At 28.8% G+C, this 20,081-nt stretch overlaps 1 protein-coding gene across 1 annotated transcript in view; it reads left to right on the forward strand.

Annotated features, from left to right (window-relative positions):
- Positions 1–18,643, forward strand: part of LOC114132102 (laminin subunit alpha-1) — a 51,794-nt gene extending 33,151 nt beyond the window's left edge. The window contains exons 3-50 of the mRNA XM_027997493.2: positions 2,246–2,494; positions 2,602–2,847; positions 3,105–3,329; positions 3,433–3,582; positions 3,676–3,834; positions 3,905–4,048; positions 4,175–4,441; positions 4,739–4,974; positions 5,049–5,274; positions 5,362–5,576; positions 5,644–5,831; positions 6,615–6,724; positions 6,792–6,969; positions 7,045–7,151; positions 7,227–7,407; positions 7,483–7,622; positions 7,686–7,913; positions 7,988–8,239; positions 8,362–8,538; positions 8,597–8,769; positions 8,855–8,989; positions 9,052–9,310; positions 9,372–9,568; positions 9,626–9,819; positions 9,904–10,157; positions 10,260–10,371; positions 11,115–11,259; positions 11,359–11,506; positions 11,577–11,741; positions 11,813–11,967; positions 12,033–12,171; positions 13,074–13,305; positions 13,381–13,554; positions 13,615–13,781; positions 13,842–14,009; positions 14,070–14,518; positions 14,575–14,743; positions 14,809–14,974; positions 15,058–15,299; positions 15,362–15,505; positions 15,607–15,666; positions 15,731–16,074; positions 16,153–16,453; positions 16,520–16,651; positions 16,719–16,868; positions 16,937–17,093; positions 17,398–17,760; positions 17,975–18,643. Of these exons, the coding sequence (XP_027853294.2) occupies positions 2,246–2,494; positions 2,602–2,847; positions 3,105–3,329; positions 3,433–3,582; positions 3,676–3,834; positions 3,905–4,048; positions 4,175–4,441; positions 4,739–4,974; positions 5,049–5,274; positions 5,362–5,576; positions 5,644–5,831; positions 6,615–6,724; positions 6,792–6,969; positions 7,045–7,151; positions 7,227–7,407; positions 7,483–7,622; positions 7,686–7,913; positions 7,988–8,239; positions 8,362–8,538; positions 8,597–8,769; positions 8,855–8,989; positions 9,052–9,310; positions 9,372–9,568; positions 9,626–9,819; positions 9,904–10,157; positions 10,260–10,371; positions 11,115–11,259; positions 11,359–11,506; positions 11,577–11,741; positions 11,813–11,967; positions 12,033–12,171; positions 13,074–13,305; positions 13,381–13,554; positions 13,615–13,781; positions 13,842–14,009; positions 14,070–14,518; positions 14,575–14,743; positions 14,809–14,974; positions 15,058–15,299; positions 15,362–15,505; positions 15,607–15,666; positions 15,731–16,074; positions 16,153–16,453; positions 16,520–16,651; positions 16,719–16,868; positions 16,937–17,093; positions 17,398–17,760; positions 17,975–18,123 (9,321 nt within the window). The 3' untranslated portion in view covers positions 18,124–18,643. The remainder of the gene's footprint in view (positions 1–2,245; positions 2,495–2,601; positions 2,848–3,104; positions 3,330–3,432; positions 3,583–3,675; positions 3,835–3,904; positions 4,049–4,174; positions 4,442–4,738; positions 4,975–5,048; positions 5,275–5,361; positions 5,577–5,643; positions 5,832–6,614; positions 6,725–6,791; positions 6,970–7,044; positions 7,152–7,226; positions 7,408–7,482; positions 7,623–7,685; positions 7,914–7,987; positions 8,240–8,361; positions 8,539–8,596; positions 8,770–8,854; positions 8,990–9,051; positions 9,311–9,371; positions 9,569–9,625; positions 9,820–9,903; positions 10,158–10,259; positions 10,372–11,114; positions 11,260–11,358; positions 11,507–11,576; positions 11,742–11,812; positions 11,968–12,032; positions 12,172–13,073; positions 13,306–13,380; positions 13,555–13,614; positions 13,782–13,841; positions 14,010–14,069; positions 14,519–14,574; positions 14,744–14,808; positions 14,975–15,057; positions 15,300–15,361; positions 15,506–15,606; positions 15,667–15,730; positions 16,075–16,152; positions 16,454–16,519; positions 16,652–16,718; positions 16,869–16,936; positions 17,094–17,397; positions 17,761–17,974) is intronic.
- The last annotated feature ends 1,438 nt before the right edge of the window (positions 18,644–20,081 follow it).

The raw sequence follows: 20,081 nt of genomic DNA on the forward strand, positions 1-20,081 counted from the left end.
ATATACCATTAAAATAACAATAACAATAATATTGCAATCCAGTATTTTTTTTTTTTTTTTAACAATGCCCCACTTTATTTAAAAGCCCATTGTGTAGGTATTTATTAATTTTTTTCAATTAAATTCTTGACAATTGCCATTTTTGCTTCTTGGGCAGTTTTTCATTATTAAAAAATAAATAAATACTAAATAGTACCTATAATATTTTATAATTGAAAGTATGTAGACAGGTATATTTATTTATTTTAAAGTTATTTAATGTTTTACTTTAACGTAAATCAAAAGTAGTAATACAGTTTTAATACAATATATTGTAATATTGTCTATTGCAGTTTTTTTTTAAATTTCAAAAAGGTATTATAATCCAATATATTGTGCTCTTATTATATAATAAAAAAAAGCTTTATAGGCAAATGTAGAATTGCTAACTTTATCTTGGTCATTATGTTTATCAATCGAATCAGAATATATTTGATCTTTAAACTATTCATCGTTAAAAACACAGATAGTACGATTTATTTATTATTGACAGACAACCAATTTCACAAAAATTATAAAATACATTTATATATTCGATCTTACGTTGAAACTCTCGATCAGTTAGACATAGGTACTGGCTTTTTATAGGCTATTGAAATGTTTAAGTCAACAGCTGGTGTTTTAAGTCTATTGAAGTGAAATACCGGCCGATTGGCAACTTTAGGTAAAATGTGAAGTTAAACTGAAAATTATAAGTAAGCAAATAAAAACTTTTATTGTTAATATAAACTAATTATTTAAACTAGGTGTGTAACATAAAATATATATATATATATATTATATATATATGAAGTATAATATGCGTGTTTAACTTCAGTTATAACTTATATTATAAATTAAGTTTAAAAAAATAATAATAAAAAGAAATTATAAATCAAAATGACAATAAAAGTACATATTGTCAGATTTTTTAAAATTTTAATTTATACCATTAATTATTTTTAAATTCAATTATTTGACATAATGTTCAGTAATATTAAAAACTACTCGATTGAAGAGTAATTATATTATATTAGTGAATTCCATATTGCAATAACAAAATAATATTCAATGACTGTTTAAAAATATTATAGATTTTAAAGCTTTTTTTTTAGTTTGAAAATGAAATTAAAATTTAGATAATACGTTAGTTAAATATTAATTGTAATATATAATTTGTTAATATTGATTAAATACATATATACATATATTTAATAGTATATGTTTATAATTAATGAAAGTCAATAATAACACTAAATAGCTGTCAGTAATACAACTGTATTAATTTTATTTTTTATTTAAAAAGTGCTTTTTAGTAAGTGATCACTACAATAACATGCAATAGGACAGTTGTCGAATGTACGAATGTGTAATGTAGATTCGAATTCATAATATAGCTTACAAAAAATGGATTTGGAGACAGTATGTCAGCTTAAATTTTTTTATTTATTTTGTTATAGATTTACACTGCTATATTACATAGTAATTCATTTTTTTATAAATCATACGGAAGGTTGAATAATTTTTTACAGAAAACATATTAAATTTATTATATTACTAATTATTATAATAGCATGGATATATTTATATTTTATAGCATAATATATTAGTGTTTTTTACTTTTAAATCAAAATTAACTTACTGTAGAGCAGAATAAATTTATTCGAGAAAAATAAATCTAAATATTTTGAAAATGTCATTATATTATGTATATAGTAAAATATACTTAAGAGTTTCAAGTCCCCGTGAATAATGTTTTTGAGTTTACAAAATAACTAAAATCGTTATTCTTTTTTAAATATCTTATTTCGCTAATATTTGAAAATCATAATTCTATGATAAAAAAAAAAAAAAATTGTATTAATTTGTTTTTAAGATTTCTTTTGTATCAAATAACGTGAAGTCTTCATATAAGTACTAGTTTTTACCATTATTTAGATAATCATTCATATTATTTATTTAGTTTTATCTCAGAAACATAAATATTTATAACGAAAAAGCAAAACACTTGAGTAAATTAAATACCTATATAAGAACCAAAATATATAAAAGTTGTCATCATTCAAATTATTATATTAAAATTTGAGAAAAAAACTAAATCTCTTGTTCAGGCATATGTATAAAACATTAAACTGGCGAGTTTAAACTGTTTAAAAACGTATTCTAACTGTACTATAATTTGTAGAAATGTTCACTATTTTTACACGTAGTATGCTTATTGTTATAGATTTATCAAGTGTCGTACATTATAATGAAATTTGGTATTTCATCAAGACCTGGCAATTGGATTCTTGAGAGGTCAACAGACGGTGGCGTAAAATACACACCGTGGCAGTATTTTGCCATTAACGGCGAAGAATGCGTTCAAAAATATAACGTCCAGCCAGCATTTAACAAGGACAAAATAGTGCAAATCCACCAAAACGCAACATGCATTACGTCATTTTCGCGTTTCAAACCTCACGAAAACGCTGAAGTAAAATAACATCATTTTATACAAATTATAATTTATAAAATAAATATATAAATTATATAAGTTTATAATTTAAAAATTATGATATTAAATAAATGATTATTCGACAGATTCATATCAATCTGCTAAAAGGACACAATAGCATGAACTTATCGTCTACTGAAATTTTAGACTTCTCTGCGGCTCGACATATACGACTGAGAATGCAAAAAATAATTTTACCCAACGACAAAATGGCAATGTTGGATAATTCATTTAAACGAAAGCTTTTCTATTCGATCAAAGATATATTCATTGGGGGTAGGTGCATTTGTAATGGACATGCAAAAAAATGCAAGCAAACTTCAGAGAATGCCGTAAGTTTTATCTATTTAGTTACTATTGTTACTGATTTATGTTCCAATAATTTATTGTAAATATTAACTTTGGTTTTTCAAAAATTAATTTGTACATTTTTAATAAACAAATTTTTTTTTATTAATTTTTTCCGCATTTAAATATTATTATAATATACCTTAATAGCTATATATTTATCACTGATCAGTAATATATGGTTCACAGTAATATAAATCTAACCATTTTAAAAATAATACTTATAATTTAATAATATTAGGAGCCGAGTTGTGATTGCCTTCATAACACCTGTGGCCCAAATTGTGACAGATGTTGTCCGATGTTCAATCAGCGTCAGTGGAAATCAGGTCCGGTAATGTGTGAGAAATGTCAATGTTACGGTCACGCCACTGAGTGTCAATACGACTCGATTGTTGACGAAGAAAAGTCTAGTCTGGACATCTACGGAACGTATTCAGGTGGTGGAATTTGTATAAACTGTTCAGTAAGTATATAAATTGTTTTGGGGTGTCGATACCACAAATACAGAAATCTGTTATTTATTGCATATAAATATTTGTATAAATGAAAAACCTAAATCATTATAGAAACATACAATGGGTACGAATTGCGAAGTGTGTGAGATTGGGTGGTATCGGCCATTAAACGTCGAACCCGATGATCCTGAACCATGTTTATCGTGCGATTGTCATCCTGACGGGTCTGATGGCAACGTGTGTATTCCCGATAAAGAAACGGTAAGTGTTTATTGGTTTTATTTGCTATAGTTTGAAGTTTTAAGTTTAGATAGAATGATACGTAATCTTTAACAATTTTTATTTCACTTGAAGGGAATTGCACTATGTAACTGTTTAAAAGGATATGGTGGTGCCAAATGTAATGAGTGTGCACCTGGTTATAACGGGTTTCCTAACTGTAAGCCATGCGCTTGCGATGAACGTGGAATTAAAACAGCGCCTTTATCCTGTGAAAGTCGATGCGATTGCAAAGTATTTTTACTAAACATTTCTTAGTTTTTAAGTATAAACTATGTATTAAGTATGTATAATGTTAATTTAGGAACATGTAACGGGAGATAATTGCGACGAATGTAAGACAGGCTATTTTAATTTACAATCCACGAACCCAAATGGCTGTGAAAAGTGTTTTTGCTCAGGCGTATCGTCTATATGCAAGGCTGCTACAAATTTAAAAACTACCAGGGTAACTCATTATTATGATCATTTTTAAAATCGGTTAAATTTTTTATGTATACATATTACAAGATGAACTTTAAAAATTAAACTACTTAAACTGCATGTGGAATTTACATGTAATTCTGTGTTTTAGATCAACGAAACCGAAGGATGGTTAATAACTGATTTAAAATTAACTAAAACAATATTTCCATCAACCGACTCGAGTACAGGAATCGCGTCAATAAGTAGTTTTGATATACCAGTTGATGTTGATAGCTTTTATTGGCTCTCTCCTATTCAGTTCACTGGTAATAAACTGTCTTCTTATGGTTCAAGTTTATACTTCAGTATTTCATGGGTCATAATGCGAGGCGATTCTAGTGGCAAACAAATGCTTGATCCAGATGTAATAATTATTGTAAGTTCTAAAAAATCCTAAATTATTAAATTATTTTTATGGAATTTCTAAGGCATAAATACCTAATATTTATTTTTATATATTTATTTGTTAAAATCAATGTTATACAAGATTTTATATTCCTGTAAGTAAGATATGAAGTAGAAATACTAACATAATCAATTATTATTAATCATACTGGGTAGTTGGTTATGTAAATGTTATACCATTCCTAATATTTAAAATGCATAAATATAAATGTAAATCAAATAAATCATATTAAGTAACAAAGTGTATTAATAACAAGTGTATTTTTAGGCAAAGGAAAATATTCTAATTGCATACGGAGGTAAAAATTTGAGATCAACCAATAATATTTCTGGTAATGTGAATTTGACTGAAAATGATTGGTTTTATATGACCAGGGATTTTAAAAATCTCGAAACACCTATTGATAACACTGAAGTATCACGTGATGAATTTTTATCGATCTTGTCTGATATCAAGCATATACTCATCAAAGCAAAGTATCACACCAATCAAGTAGAATCAAAGTGTGTAATAATACCTACAATAATATTTATACCTAATGTTGACCGTATAATGATTTACCGTAAAATGATTTCAGTTTGATAAATGCGTATATGGATATAGGAGATATAAATGGAAGTGGACAAATTATTAATGGAATAGAGAGTTGTACATGTCCAATAGGATATTCGGGACTATCGTGTGAGACTTGTGATTATGGTTATGTTAAACAAATTGATCCGTTTTCCACTAATATAATTTGTAAAAAATGCAACTGCCACAACCATTCACCAGAGTGTGACCAAATATCTAGTCATTGTTCGGTAAAAAAATAATATTATTACCATATATATTTATATTTAACTGTTAAAATTAATTATAACAAATGTATACAATATATTACATTATAGATTTGTGAACATAATACAACTGGACCGCAATGTAACGAATGCGCTATTGGTTTCTATGGAAATGCAATTGAAGGCACACCAAATGATTGTAAAAAATGCGCTTGTCCTCTGAATGAGAGTACGAACAATTTTAGTCCTACTTGCAAACCAAATAATGTTGGAGGTTATATTTGCACTGAATGTCCCGAGGGATACTCTGGAGATCATTGCGAAATGTATATTTCATTCTCAACTAATTGTCTATAGTTAAGAAACAGTTAACATTATTTTGTTGATTTATAGATGTGCTCCTTCATATTTCGGAAATCCATTAGTAATTGGTTCTACTTGTAAACCTTGTGATTGTAATGAAGCTCCTTGTGATAACCTCACTGGACAATGCATTAATTGTCTTGGAAACACCATTGGGTGGAACTGTAAAGAATGTAAACCTGGTCATTTTGGAAATCCCATTATTTCTGACTGCAGACGTAAGTATGCACACAAAATATGGTCATTAATCATATATAGTTTAAAAAAAAAATGAAAGTTTAATTTTTTTAACCTTTTGCTCTTAAATGGTTTAAGCTTCTGTTATAAGTAATTACTTAACTATTTTCTAATTTTAAGTTAATTTTAAAAATAATACCTATTACTAGTATTACGTTTTATTAATAAATAAATACATATATTTTGTGTATTATCTAAACCACTACTAACTGTTAGTGTGAAATAAGAAAGAATGCATGAAATAGGATTCAACAATATGAGACATTTTTTTTTTAGTTTTGAATTTTGCATAGCTACTGTGTAAATAGCGCCGTGATTAAAATAATTTTTCACAGGTTTTTTAACATTTTAATTTTAATTAGGTATGATATTCACATGAGTACGCATATCTTACTTTAAAATATTAAAATAAACAGAATGTGTTGGTATAATTAAGTTTGATGATAGGATGAATAGGTTCATAGGAGTGGATTCGTCCACTTAAATATGAAAATTGTAACCTCTGAACACTAATATGCTAAGTTACAAGTTTTTAAGACAAGATAATTCATGAAGTTGTGCCATTCTCTTAAACAAACTGCTTGTTAATTATAACATAATATTATTAACAAAACTTAATTAATTTAATTTTTGATTATTTTCATTAACTTTTTCCCCATCAGTTAACACTAAAAGTAACTATATGTATGTTATTTATATAATTATATTTATTATGCAAATATATGAGAATATAAAACTTAAATAATTTTGTGTTTTGTTTACAGCATGCGATTGTAATGCTATCGGATCCGTTATCACAGATTCGTGTAATGTAGACACTGGCCAATGTCAGTGTAAAGAAAATTTCACCGGTAGAACATGTGATCGTTGTGTGGTAGGCAATTGATTGGTTGTTTTTCATAAGTAGAAAATTAATATTCTATAACCCAAATTGTTTACAGGATGGTTTGGGTAATATTACAGCAGATTGTGTGGAATGTAATTGTAATCACATTGGTTCTATATCTGATTTGTGTGATCCTAGATCGGGATTATGCCCATGTAAAAAAGGAGTTTCTGGAGTAAATTGTGATTCATGTAGTGAAGGTTTCCATTTTTTTTCAAATCAAGGTTGCACTGGTTAGTAGATTTATACATTTAAATTTAATAGCTTAATATTATGTAATTTTAATGAATATTTTATTTCGTACACAGAATGCCAATGTAACAAAACAGGAAGCATCAATAATATATGTGACCCTATTACTGGTCAGTGTGATTGTCGATCAAACGTCATTGGAACTCAATGTGATACTTGCAACGTAAGAATTGAACATTTTATGAAACATTTTTATTATTAAATTTGATTGTTGTTTGATAACGATTTATTATCACAGGATGGTTTTTGGAACATTTCTGAAACAGGATGTCAGAAATGTAGTTGTGACAAAATAGGTGCTATTAATGATTTATGTGATGCAGAAACCGGACAGTGTACTTGTAAGCTTGGCATAGGAAACAAAAACTGCGATCAATGTCTACCAAATTACTATGGATTTTCAATATTGGGTTGCTTAGGTTAATATATGAAAATAAAAACATAATAATATTTTCACGTCTACTTAATAAATGCATCTTATTAAATTATTTCAGAATGTGAAGTATGTGAAAAACCTGGACATATATGCGATATGGATACTGGCAGGTGCGTGTGTCCTCAACTAACCGAAGGACCAAATTGTAGTTTATGTACAGCCAATGCTTTTAGATGGGAAGTCAATAAAGGATGTCAAGTTGGTTTTTCATAATTTATCTAACAATACAAACAAGAATATCAATGAAACTATTCATTTCAGGAATGCCACTGTGATTCATTTGGTGCTTTTAATGGGTTATGCAATAATGAAACCGGATCTTGTGTTTGTCGAACTGGCTATGACGGTCCAAAATGTGATAAATGTTCCTTTGGATACTACGGGTATCCTAGATGTCGACCATGTGCCTGTAACTATGCTGGAAGTGAACCAAGTAAATGCAACGAAACTATGTGTGGTTGTGATGAATTTGGGCAGTGTGAATGCAAGGTAATATCATCTTTATTCATTAAAGAAAATATAAGCACTTTATAATTATAAATTATAATTTATTATTTTTCAAGATTAATGTTTACGGAAAACGATGTGATCAATGCAAAGATGGAACTTTTGGACTTCATCCTATAAATTCGGATGGATGTATACCTTGTTTTTGTTTTGGGAGAAGCAACTCATGCACAGCAGCAGGCTTAACATGGAATCAAATCAGATTATCACAAACGCGTACTTTATCCATAAACTATGATACGAATAATAATACTCTATATAGAGAGGGTGATTATCCAGTTAACACTCAAGAAATATGTTACATTAATGTAAGACTTAAGTTGTAATTTTTGAACATTTGTATATTATGACTGAATGATAATATAAGTGAATATCTAATTAGTAGGTTATAACTATAAAAGTATAAATATGTTATTTTTGTTTTCTATAGCTAGCAAATCCGGATAGTACAGGATTAAAACCTAACAAAGATGAACGAAATCAACTTAATGTAACTAATAATCTTAGGGTTATACCTGGAACTATTAGTAATGTTGAGATTGGAGTAAAATATTTGTTTGATACACCTGTTTATTGGCAGCTTCCTAAACGTTTTTGTGGGGATAAGGTTGATAATTATTAAAAATATTGATATTTTTGAAATCTTTACCAATGTTTTCAATTAGGTACTTTCGTATGGTGGTTACATACGATTCACCATAGATGCCGAAGGCGGAAACACTCTATTCCCTCAATCTATTCTAACTTCATACCCACTGATTCAAATCCAAGGTAATGATCATATAATATTAGAACATTTTCCTGAAACCATCAATGTGGGAACAAGCCATCAAGTAAGGTAAGTTAAAATTAAATTGTAAATATTTTATAACGTATAAAAAATTGTTTTAAGAATAAAAAAAAAATAAAAATTATAAATATAGGTTACACGAGTCTTTATGGCAAGTCAAAAACAATCCTAGCGCTAAAGTCAGCCGTGAAATACTAATGCTTGCGCTACAAAATATAAAATATATATTTATCAGAGCTACTGATTCGGTTGATTTCACTACAGCAACGTTAGTAAATGATATTTGTACAATTATTGTTGGTTTTCTATAATTATGGTTAACTGTTGCAGTTTAAAAGATGTTACCTTAGACACTGCTACATTGTCTCAAAAAAAAACTAACTACTTAACTGCTTCTCAAATTGTTGAAGTTTGCGATTGTCCACCAGAATATAATTCTTCATCTTGTCAAGACCCAAGTTTGGGATATTTTCGTTACTACAACACTTCAGTAAGTTCTACAATAATAGTACAAACTGTTGGTGAAGCTCGACAATGTGAATGTAATGGAAGGTCATCTGTCTGTAATGTTGATACTGGAAGTTGTAGTGTGAGTAATTTGCAATGGTTTTTTGTTTTGTGACTCAAAATATTTTATATACATTTTACAGAATTGTACGCATAACACTGGTGGTACCCATTGTGAAATTTGCGCGGAGGGTTATTACGGAGACCCATTTACCAATGGCTGCGAACCATGTCCCTGTCCGTCTGTTACAAAAAATTATGCTCAATCTTGTGAAATTGATTTTGATGGAAAACTAATTTGTCGTTGTAAACAAGGTTATAAAGGAAGCATGTGCGATCAGTAAGAATCAATTTTATTTTTAGCGTATTATAAGTATTCTAGTAAGATTTATTATAGATGTGAATATGGATGGTTTGGATACCCACGGGAAGAAGGAGGAAAATGTGAACCATGCCAATGTAATAAATTTGGAATAGTAAGTGATGAATGCCATGAAGAGACAGGACAATGTAACTGTATGCCAAATATAACTGGTAGAGATTGTTCGATTTGTCAAGATAAACATGTTTTGACTAGTAAAGGATGCACACGTGAGTTAATACTATATTATTAATAAACATTTAAAACATCATGACTGATCTTTTTCATTATCTAAATGGTTTTTATTTATTTAGCTTGTGAAGATAAATGTATTGACACATTATTAGATCATGTGTTCAAACGAATTAAAATGTTGAATGAAACAACTCTTCATCTTGCTGAAGGAATGATATCTCCACCATGGTCGCAACTTTCTTCTGTAAAAGAAAACGTATCATTTTTGGATAACATAATAAACACATCAAGTCAGGAAAATTTAAAATTAATTAATGTATCTGATGAAGTTGACCAAAATCTTAAAAAGAAATTTAAGTACGCTTTTGTTAAGGTACCTTCTATGACTATTATATGATATTATCGACATCACTTAATTTTATTTTTTAAGTTGATAGGGAAATTCACATATCCATTATAAACTTTATTTTTCCAGGCCAAAAAATTGTTAAAGTCATCTCAAACCAATGAAAATGAAATACAACCACTTCATGATTTAGCTGAAAACAAATTAGCTAATAGCATCGCTCTAGAAAGAGAAGTAGATGGTATATAAAATTATGTTATAAATACTCGATATTAAAAAATAATTGTTTTTTTTTTTATTATTATTATTTCTTGTGCATTTTTAAATTCAGCGTAAAATACAGTAAATAGTAAAATACATGTTTTTAATGTATTCACTTATTTTCTGCGATTATACAAATTTCAATTTGATTCTTTAGAAAAAACCAAATTATTATAAGAATATAACAAATATATCATACATGGATAAACATATAATATTTGATTAAACAAAAAAAAAAAAAGAAGTCGGAAAGGTGGGATACATAAGGTTATTTAATTTTTATCTGTGAGCTGTTGTATACCATTGCTAACAAAAACGATTCTGAGTGAAGCTCGGTGGAGTTTTCTGGTAGAAAACGTCATCCGTAGTTATTTTATATTATAAACCCGTGAAACCGTGAAATCGTACTTTGTTTCTCATTTAACCGTTTTTATATTGAGTACCGTTTCATAAATCAAAAAATGACCTCTCTAAAGTACTAGCTCAAGAACATTATCTTTCAGTAAAAATACTACACTTGATACCTTTGAGCAAGTTTAATAGCAGAAAAAGTGTTTTCAAAATAAAAAGGAAAAGAAATAAACATTATTGTAAAACCAATACATTCCTCGCTTTACTCAGAATCTCAATCTAATGCATTCATCTAAATTATTTTTATTCCTATAAACTGTCTGGAATTTAAACTACTAAATTTAAACCATTATCAACTTGTTTATTTTTCAGAATTAGTTAACAGTTTGCAGAGTTATAGTTTTGAAGATAGATCTCATGTAAATATAATAAGCACTATGAGAGAAGCAAAAAACTATCTGAGCAAAATAAATAGTATTGATTTTGGCCCTTCGATCGATCCAAAGGCGATACTCAAGTATTTTAAAACACATTTTAAGAATCTATAAAACTTTTAATTGCCTATTGTTTTTGTTTATAATATTAATTTATATTTAATTTACTTATATTTTATTAGAACTTGCTCTGATGCAATGCAGAATTTACAGTTGAATACCGGAAGCCAAGCTCAAACCATAAATCTTCGTCATAAATTTGAAACTTTATTAAATCAAGTGAAGGACTTCGATAGTATATTAATGAATCTTTCAGATACTTCAGAAATAGTAATTATAATTTCTTTGTAATATATTTTATTTTATTTTAACGTCATTTCTCAAACTCAAAAATAAATAGACAGTGCAGTTGAAACAACAAAATTTTCATTCACTTAATGAGCTTAATAAGATGATAGAAGATATAAATCATCTCGATTTAACCTTTAGTACAATACACGGAGATACAAAAGAACTGCTGAAAGAAGCCAGAGAAAACTATTTCTCATCTTTAAATAAACTTGAAGTAACTACTTACAAAATAGTGAAATATTTCTATCATATTGTACTTCTTTACTAAAATAAATTTTTTTTTAGGAATTATTATTAATCAAACCAAAATTAGAAAACATCAAGAGAAATATAAATAAAGGAAAAGACTTTAATCCTGGATTTGATGACGATCAATTTTTAGTTAATTCAGCTGAAATACATGCTAATTTTCTTTTGCAGACTGCTCAAAAATACGCAGAGTAAGGTTTATATTTACATTTTACACAAATAAAATATTTAATCGTTTACAACTTTATTTCATTAGGCTATTTAAACCAATTAGACATGATGCTAATATTGCTCTTAAGGCCAGCAATGCATATTTAAATATTGTCGATTCTCTTCAATTAGCTCGTAATGCAGCGATTAATGCTAGTATATTAGCTGATACGTCGTTCAAAACGGTGAGTGTAAAATAACTCTGAATAATAATTATTTTATTAATAACAAATATCAATTTATCTATCCAAAATGTCTATCTTCTATATTTTATAATATGTATAAATATGTATTCAAATTATGTAAATGTTAAAAATATTAAATAAGAAAGTAAACAATTCTGTAATAAATATAAATTATAAAAATAATATTTTTAAATTTAATTATATATTTTATTAAAAATATGTATTTTTTAAATTTAATATATTTAAATATTTAATCTTAAAGGAAGTAGATTATCGATACTAATATCTAATAACTATTGTATTATATACGTATTCTTTTTCGATTAAATAAAAAAAATATATATATTGAATGATTTTTCATTATACATGCAATTTTAATACCATTATGATCTTTTGTTCGGTACTTAAAATTCTAAACAGTAACAGTATGTGATTATTGTGTCGTATTTTCTTCAGTCATTTTTTTTTTCTGTTTTACCATAGTATATTATTTTTGTACACCTCATTTTATTTTATTTTATTCTTCTTTTAATGTAATATCATTTTTTTATATTTTAGATACTTTTTCATTATAATATAAATAATTAAATGTACGAGACTTATTTTCATACAATTCAATATAACACCTGACACAATGATCACAAAACATTTAAATATTAATTAATAATCATACCAGTAGTTTACATATTTGGTAATTCTAAAAACATCAACATTATATATTTATATATATTATATATATATATATGTATTTAATTATGTATAATGATACTTAAGATTTCATCGAACAATTCATTGAAATAGCTTTTTTCTTCTAACTACTACCAAACTAAATTTATTTTAAAAAGTTTATGTTACTTAGAAATGCGGTAATCATGTACCTATTTAATTTTTATATGTTTTAGGCATACCCAGGGGTTTATCAAGAATCATTAATTGATAAAGCAAAAACAGCTGAAGAGTTATCCAAAATGACTTATAAAAGTACGTCCGATATCAAGAATATCGTTGACTCCATTCAGTCGGATTTTGATATACAAGTTGACGAAATCGAAACCGTTAAAAATAACATGAAACAAATCGTGAAAAATGATAACATAAATTCAAAACAAATAACAGAACTTGAACAATCCGAAGGTATTTCAATATAGCTATCATAAGCTTCTTTTTACTTTATTCATTTTGCTTATTTTTTGTTTTTTTTTTGCTAAGGAATGAATATGGAACTAAACAATAGAGAAGACATTGATCCGTTAGTAATAGCTTCAAATAACGTTGAGACAAAAATCAAAAATATTCAAGATAACATTGATAACAAATTACGTCCCATTTTATCTCAATTAAATGAAGAAGGAGAACCGAGTTTATCGATCGCACAAGATAGGAGTAAGAACTAATATTTTTAATCTATCAATTAAAATAATTGAATGATTTTATATTTTATAGTTGATGAAACTGAAGAACACGGGAAAAAAGCCATTGATATGCTTAGTAGAATTGTCAAAACATCTGAAGATTTTAGTAAGAAAGTAGCTGCTTGGAATCATTCCATGAATGCTAAGCTTGATGCTCTACGAAATAAAATTACAAAAGCTCATCAAATCGCCGATGGTGTAAGTTAATACAAATATATAAATGATTGAAATTTTAAATAATTTCTATATTTTTTTTAGATTCGAATATCAATATCTGGCCAAGAGAACGGTACTGAAAATGCATGTATTCGTACATATCAGCCAAAGTTCTTGGAGCCTAGTACAAGAAATACAATTGTATTATCGTATGCTATAAGTTCTAACGAAAGAGATGCTTTGTTATTTTACCTCGCAAGTAAAACTACGGTATGTTTATTTACGCTTATTCATTTATTTCCATGTGAAATAGTCTTTGTTTTATGACAGGGTGATTTCGTGGCAATCGAAATGGTGAACCGTAAGATACGTTTCGTTTGGGATGTGGGTGGTGGAATTGGCGAGATTACACATCCAATGCATATACAGACTGCTAGTGATCTAAACAATGACCAACACTGGTATAGAATCGAAGCTGAAAGAATACACAACTTGGGTAAATTGCTGATCAGACCACAAGTAGTGCCAAATGGATCATCTTTAGCCATGGGTTCTCCACACACAAATATGTCTAGTGCAGGGATGGGACGATTGGATATAAATTCTGATGATCAAATATGGATAGGAGGGATAGACAAGGCACCTCTACCACCATACTTACACTCTAGACAACATGGCCTAATAGGATGTTTACACCAAGTTTGGCTTGATGGTCGACCAGTCGGTCTTTGGAATTTCAAATCACAACCATCAGGGACTTGTTCCGCCTGTATTGAAGGGTACATTTAATAACATAATGATCAATGATGTTTATTAACTAAAATTAATATTACAGTGCAGAAGATTTGGTTGATGATGGTTCCTATAGATTTTTCGGGGATGGCTACGCTGTATTACACTACGATACTACAACTACGTACAATAAGTATTTATTCAGCGTTTCTCTGAGTTTCAAAACTTTTGATGAAAGATCTCTACTGTTTCTTGTCGAAGGGTCTCAGCCGGTAAGCAGGATAATTGTATCTACTTGGATAAATATTTATATAATGGAGATTTTTTTTTCATGTAGGATCAATTTATAGAAATACGAATACACGATGGTAAGGTCGTATTCCGAGTTAGTTACTCTGGATATTCTCTTCTCGAAATATCTTCAACAAGCCGTTACAATACAGGAAGCTGGACTAAACTAGAAGCTACTCGATACTTTGATAGAAAAAAAAAGCTAGAAAAAGGTAAATAGAATAAAAGTTTAAAAAAACTTAACTGGTTATAAAATTTAAGAGATTAATATGGTTAATAATTTATTTTATTTAAGGTGTTTTAAAAGTGGACGGAGAATCAAAAGAAGGTGTGCCATCTCCACCACCAAATCAAAATGACATACCAGATTTATCAGAATCAGAATATATGGTTGGTGGCGTTTCTCCGGGTTTTAAATCTATAAATGGTTTGCCTAAATCGTTTTTGGGATGTATGTCAGACATACAAATTGCTCAGCAAGGATACAACCCAATGAGAGGAATATCATGGGGCGTCCAGCCAACTTGTTCGGATAAAGTATGACTTCGTTTAACTTAAATTAAAATGACTGTTTTAACATATATATATTTATCTTACAGCCTTTAACTGTTGTGGGATTCTATGGAAATGGTTATTTGGAACTTGTATCACATACACTCAAAAAGAAAGCATCATTTGGCTTCATGTTTGCCACTCTACAACAAGATGTGTTATTAATGTTATCTACTACTGAGTCATTAATTGTAAGTAATGATCCCTTCTATAAATATTTATGAATTATTATAAGTATGTTTTTTAAGCTATTATTTTAAATATGATTCATTATATTTTGATTATATTTCAGTCTGGAGTAACTAACACAAGTGACAACATCGAAGAAATAAATAATAATATCGATCAAGAGGTAATTTTGGATATTGTCTCTTAAGATGATATGATACTAATTCAAAGTTGTTATCTTGTTTCAGAATAAGCAAAACTACTACTCCGTTAGTTTAAGACGAGGGCAAGTAGATATTCGAATAAATGCTGGACGTGGAGAGGTTAGACTTGCTAGTGAAGGATTTGAATTTGGCGATGGTAAATATCACTCCATTATGGTGACCAAAAATGGAAAGAAGTTAGAACTACGCATCGATGACGTTCTACATTCATCCTCATCATTACCAGAAGGGTCAAATATCGTAAAAGCATCTGGTATAGCTGGAGGACTATTTTTAGGAGGGTTGCCAATAGAAATAAATACTACTGGAAAAGCGGTTTCCAGTGTTCCATTGATTGGCACTATTAAAGATGCTATTTTCAATGACCAGTAAGAAAAACAAAACAAATTACTCAGTTTAAATTATTTATACCATAGTATTGTAATTGCTTGTTTTGTTCTATATAGACTTTTGTTTTTCGATTCACCGATCGAATTTGAACACGCTGCTATTGGCCAAATCGGACCAGTGCCACAAAAAGATAATAATGTTTTCAGCGAGATTGCCTCAATGACATCGTCTGAAAAATCATTAGGGTGTATGAAAGAAGGAAGCTTTTCACTAGAACCTGGTGCGGTTAAATTTGGAGATAATCCACATAGCTATGTGCACGTTATGTTTGGTAAACGCCACAACATGCAGAAAAACTTTAAAATGGACTTCAGATTTAGGAGCTTCTATCCAAATGGGCTCATATTCATGTTGATTGTATAAAAATAATTATTTTATTTTGTAGTTTACATGTTTTAGTTTTCCTTATTGTCTGATTATTAGGGAACACGAGGGAAGCAGACAAATTATTTGTTGATGCACTTGTATAATGGACGTGTACAATTAGTCTTAAAGACAAGAAAAAGAGTTGAAATATCCACCCAAGCTGTATTTAACGATGGAATTTGGCATAAGGTAAGGAACTAAAAACATTTTCTCATGTGGTTTCGTCTAAATATTTGATTTATTTTGTATACAATAGATTCAATTGGTAAAAGAGAATAAGACGTTAAATTTCGTGATTGATTCAATTCCACAAGAGAAATTAAATTTGACTAAAAAATTAAGTATAGGCAATACTATGTACGTAGGTGGTATTCCAGAAAAAGATATTCAGCTACCAGAATCACTGGTAAGAAAATCACTTCTTAAAATATTTATACCATTAATTTTGATGTCTTTATACATTTGATTGTATAGAACGTTCAAGTGTTCAGAGGGTGCATGCAAGGCTTTTCAATAAATCACCAAGAAGAAGAATTGGTAAGCGAAAAAGCAATACGTCACAAAGTTGGTCAATGCTTTCCTCAAGTTGAAAAAGGTTCATTTTTCCCTGGCGATGCATTTGCCATTTACAGTAAGTCATTAAAAATATAAATAAATATGTATACTTATATTATACGTATATATCGCTTTCAAAAACACCACTAAAAAATTGTAATCAATTATTAATACCTGTATAATTTTGGTAGCCTAAAAAAAGTATTATTTAAAGTTTAGTTTGTTCTCCTAATTGTTTGTATATTATAATATAAGTGTTACATAAATAGATACTATGAGTTAATGAATTAAGAAAACAAATATTTCTGTACATATAATATTATAAACCTCATTATGAAATGTATGTAGGTAACGTTAAACTCCATTTAAATCAATTACAGAAAACAAATTTTATGTTGGCGCATTGTTGGAGTTATCGCTGGAGCTAAGGACGACGCAGTCTACTGCCGTACTTTTGTCCGTGTCCGAGCCGGAAGGCTATCCAGCATTATCATTGGAACTTAACCAAGGTAAAGTAATTATATCTGGCGATATGGGTGACCGCAGACCATTCCGCGTCGAACAAAGTTTTCAATCGGAGTACGCAATTTGTGATAATAAATGGCATCAGATTCAAGCATTCTACGTCGAGGATAAACTTACACTGAAAGTTGATCAGTTTGAGCAAAAATATTGGCTCCTTGATAACGGACACATAACTGGAGCTCGAACGCACAGTCCTCTGTACATCGGTGGATTACCAGGTAATTGCGATTGTTTGATTTTTGATAGTACCTACCTAAGAACTTATCGAAAATACGATTTTGTGGTTTCTCTCTAAAGATATAGCGTTATGTCAATTTTATTAATCCTTGTAAATAATTCATTTTTTTTTAAATTATTTTGTGATTTATAATTTATAAATAATATGCATTATAAACTGTCTGTATATACGCAATGTTTTGACATGTTTTGCAGACGCTGCATCAAGTGGTACCTTAGGAACCAGAGAAAACTTTAAAGGCTGCATACGAAACCTCGTTATTGGTGGCGAACGTACCGACTGGACAAACATGGCTGGTCTGCACAACATACTTTTGGGTTCTTGTCCATTGATCGTCCACTAACAATATACCTAATATTACCTATTTACCTATTTTATTCAGTTTTTCGTTATTAACGTATGTGGTCCGCAAATGTACCTAAATGCGATATTTATAGAATATTTATTTTTACAAGGAAAAACTATGTATCCTATTTTGTACATTGTATATAACTATAATTTTCCGAGACTGCGCTCCTCCGTACTTTTTTATTTTTGCACGGCGGATTTGACTTGCATTTATTTTTTCTATTGTAAATACTCATACCTACCATATTTCAAATCAAAAGTAAAATTAATATTTATGAGTATAATTTATAGATATAAACTATATAGTATATATATTTATATTTTTTTTATATTATTTTCATACGAATTTCATTATTGTTTAATTCCTTTAATTTCGTATGTTTTATATATTATATATATATAACATTTCCACGTTTTGTATGATGTATTTAGAAAATATGTTCATACGTTATATTTTTATACTTGAAATTATAAAATATAAGAAAAAGTAAACGTGGTTTATGATCTTATGATTATTACTTAAATAATTTTTTTTTTTTTTTTATTGAACTTAAGCTCGGCGACTAAGGCCATTTGCTGTTGTAGGGGTTATGAACTGTGGTAGGAGTGAGGGTTGGTTGGATAAGTTGTGTTACGGTCGGTTAGGAACACATGTATGTGTGGCAAAGTTTTTGCGCACTACGTACCCAGTGTGTCACCCATCCGAGTACTAGTGGCAGCGGCCGTTACTTACTCTTAATTACAATGCGTGATTAATTTCAGCCACTGCACCGCTCCGAGCCACACTTAAATAATGTATAGTTATTAAATCTAAGTCACAATTATTCCTGCAAGAAATTCATATATTGAATACCTATTACGGACCACGTAGTGTCTGTATAGTGTATACTGATATTACATATATAGTGTGATGACACATTTTTACATATAATAATTAATACAGGCACGTGAGGACAAGAGAGTGTGGAATATCTTATTAGTAAAATAAATAAACAATTGAAGTAGAAACATACGTTTCTTTGCTAAAAGTCGAAAATCGATGTATCTTCAATAAATCGTGTTTAAGAATACATAAACAGTCTTTTCGGGGCCCCCTCATATGATGTAGTCGCCACCTATTCTTTTACGACAAATCATTTATAAGGGAGAGAGATACAAGAGCTCGACAGACGGCTACAATGTAACAGACGGTTAGGGATATCTATGACATTCAGAGGTCGGTTGTAACACCACTCACCATCTTTTATATATATTAATAAACTATTATATTTACTTATATATTTCTGTGGTTTGCAGAATGATAGTACCTAATATATATTTATCGTAGGCATATAATCAAATTAGGCATTTTACTGAATGCCTAAGCGTATTGTCAAAGAATTTGATTTTTATGAAATTTCATTATCAACCTAAACATTTAACAAAATGCCTATTTCAAGTCAGTCAAATATAATATAATTTTAAAATGTTAACTTAATTTTCTATTAATCATTTAGTACTATTTCATAAAAATAAAAAAAAACTATATATTATTTATTAATATGTAAATCACGTAGGTAGAGGTATATGAAATATGTTTAATTTTGTGTCCATTAGTACTATTGTTTTGAAACTTAAATCATAAATAAATATATGGAAATTACTAATTGGAGGACATTAATTGGAATGGACCAGGATTCATATGATTGTTGATAGTTATTAAAAGTGAACGGCTTGTACCGCTATTCTTGTCCAATTCATATGTGTCTTTTAAATCTTGAAAAGATGTTTCATTTTCTTTGTAAATAAAATTATTTTTTATAAAATTGTTTCTTAAATTTTTATATAAATGAGGAACATCAAATATTGAAAATACCTTTCTCCCTCTAATTTCAATGTATGGTTTATCTTTGGTCATGTTTAAATCTTTTTGTAGTGCTGAAACGTAATTTGTTCCTTGATCGCATACCATTG

Source organism: Aphis gossypii, chromosome X (genome assembly GCF_020184175.1).
Source record: "Aphis gossypii isolate Hap1 chromosome X, ASM2018417v2, whole genome shotgun sequence".
Classification (NCBI taxonomy): domain Eukaryota; kingdom Metazoa; phylum Arthropoda; class Insecta; order Hemiptera; family Aphididae; genus Aphis; species Aphis gossypii.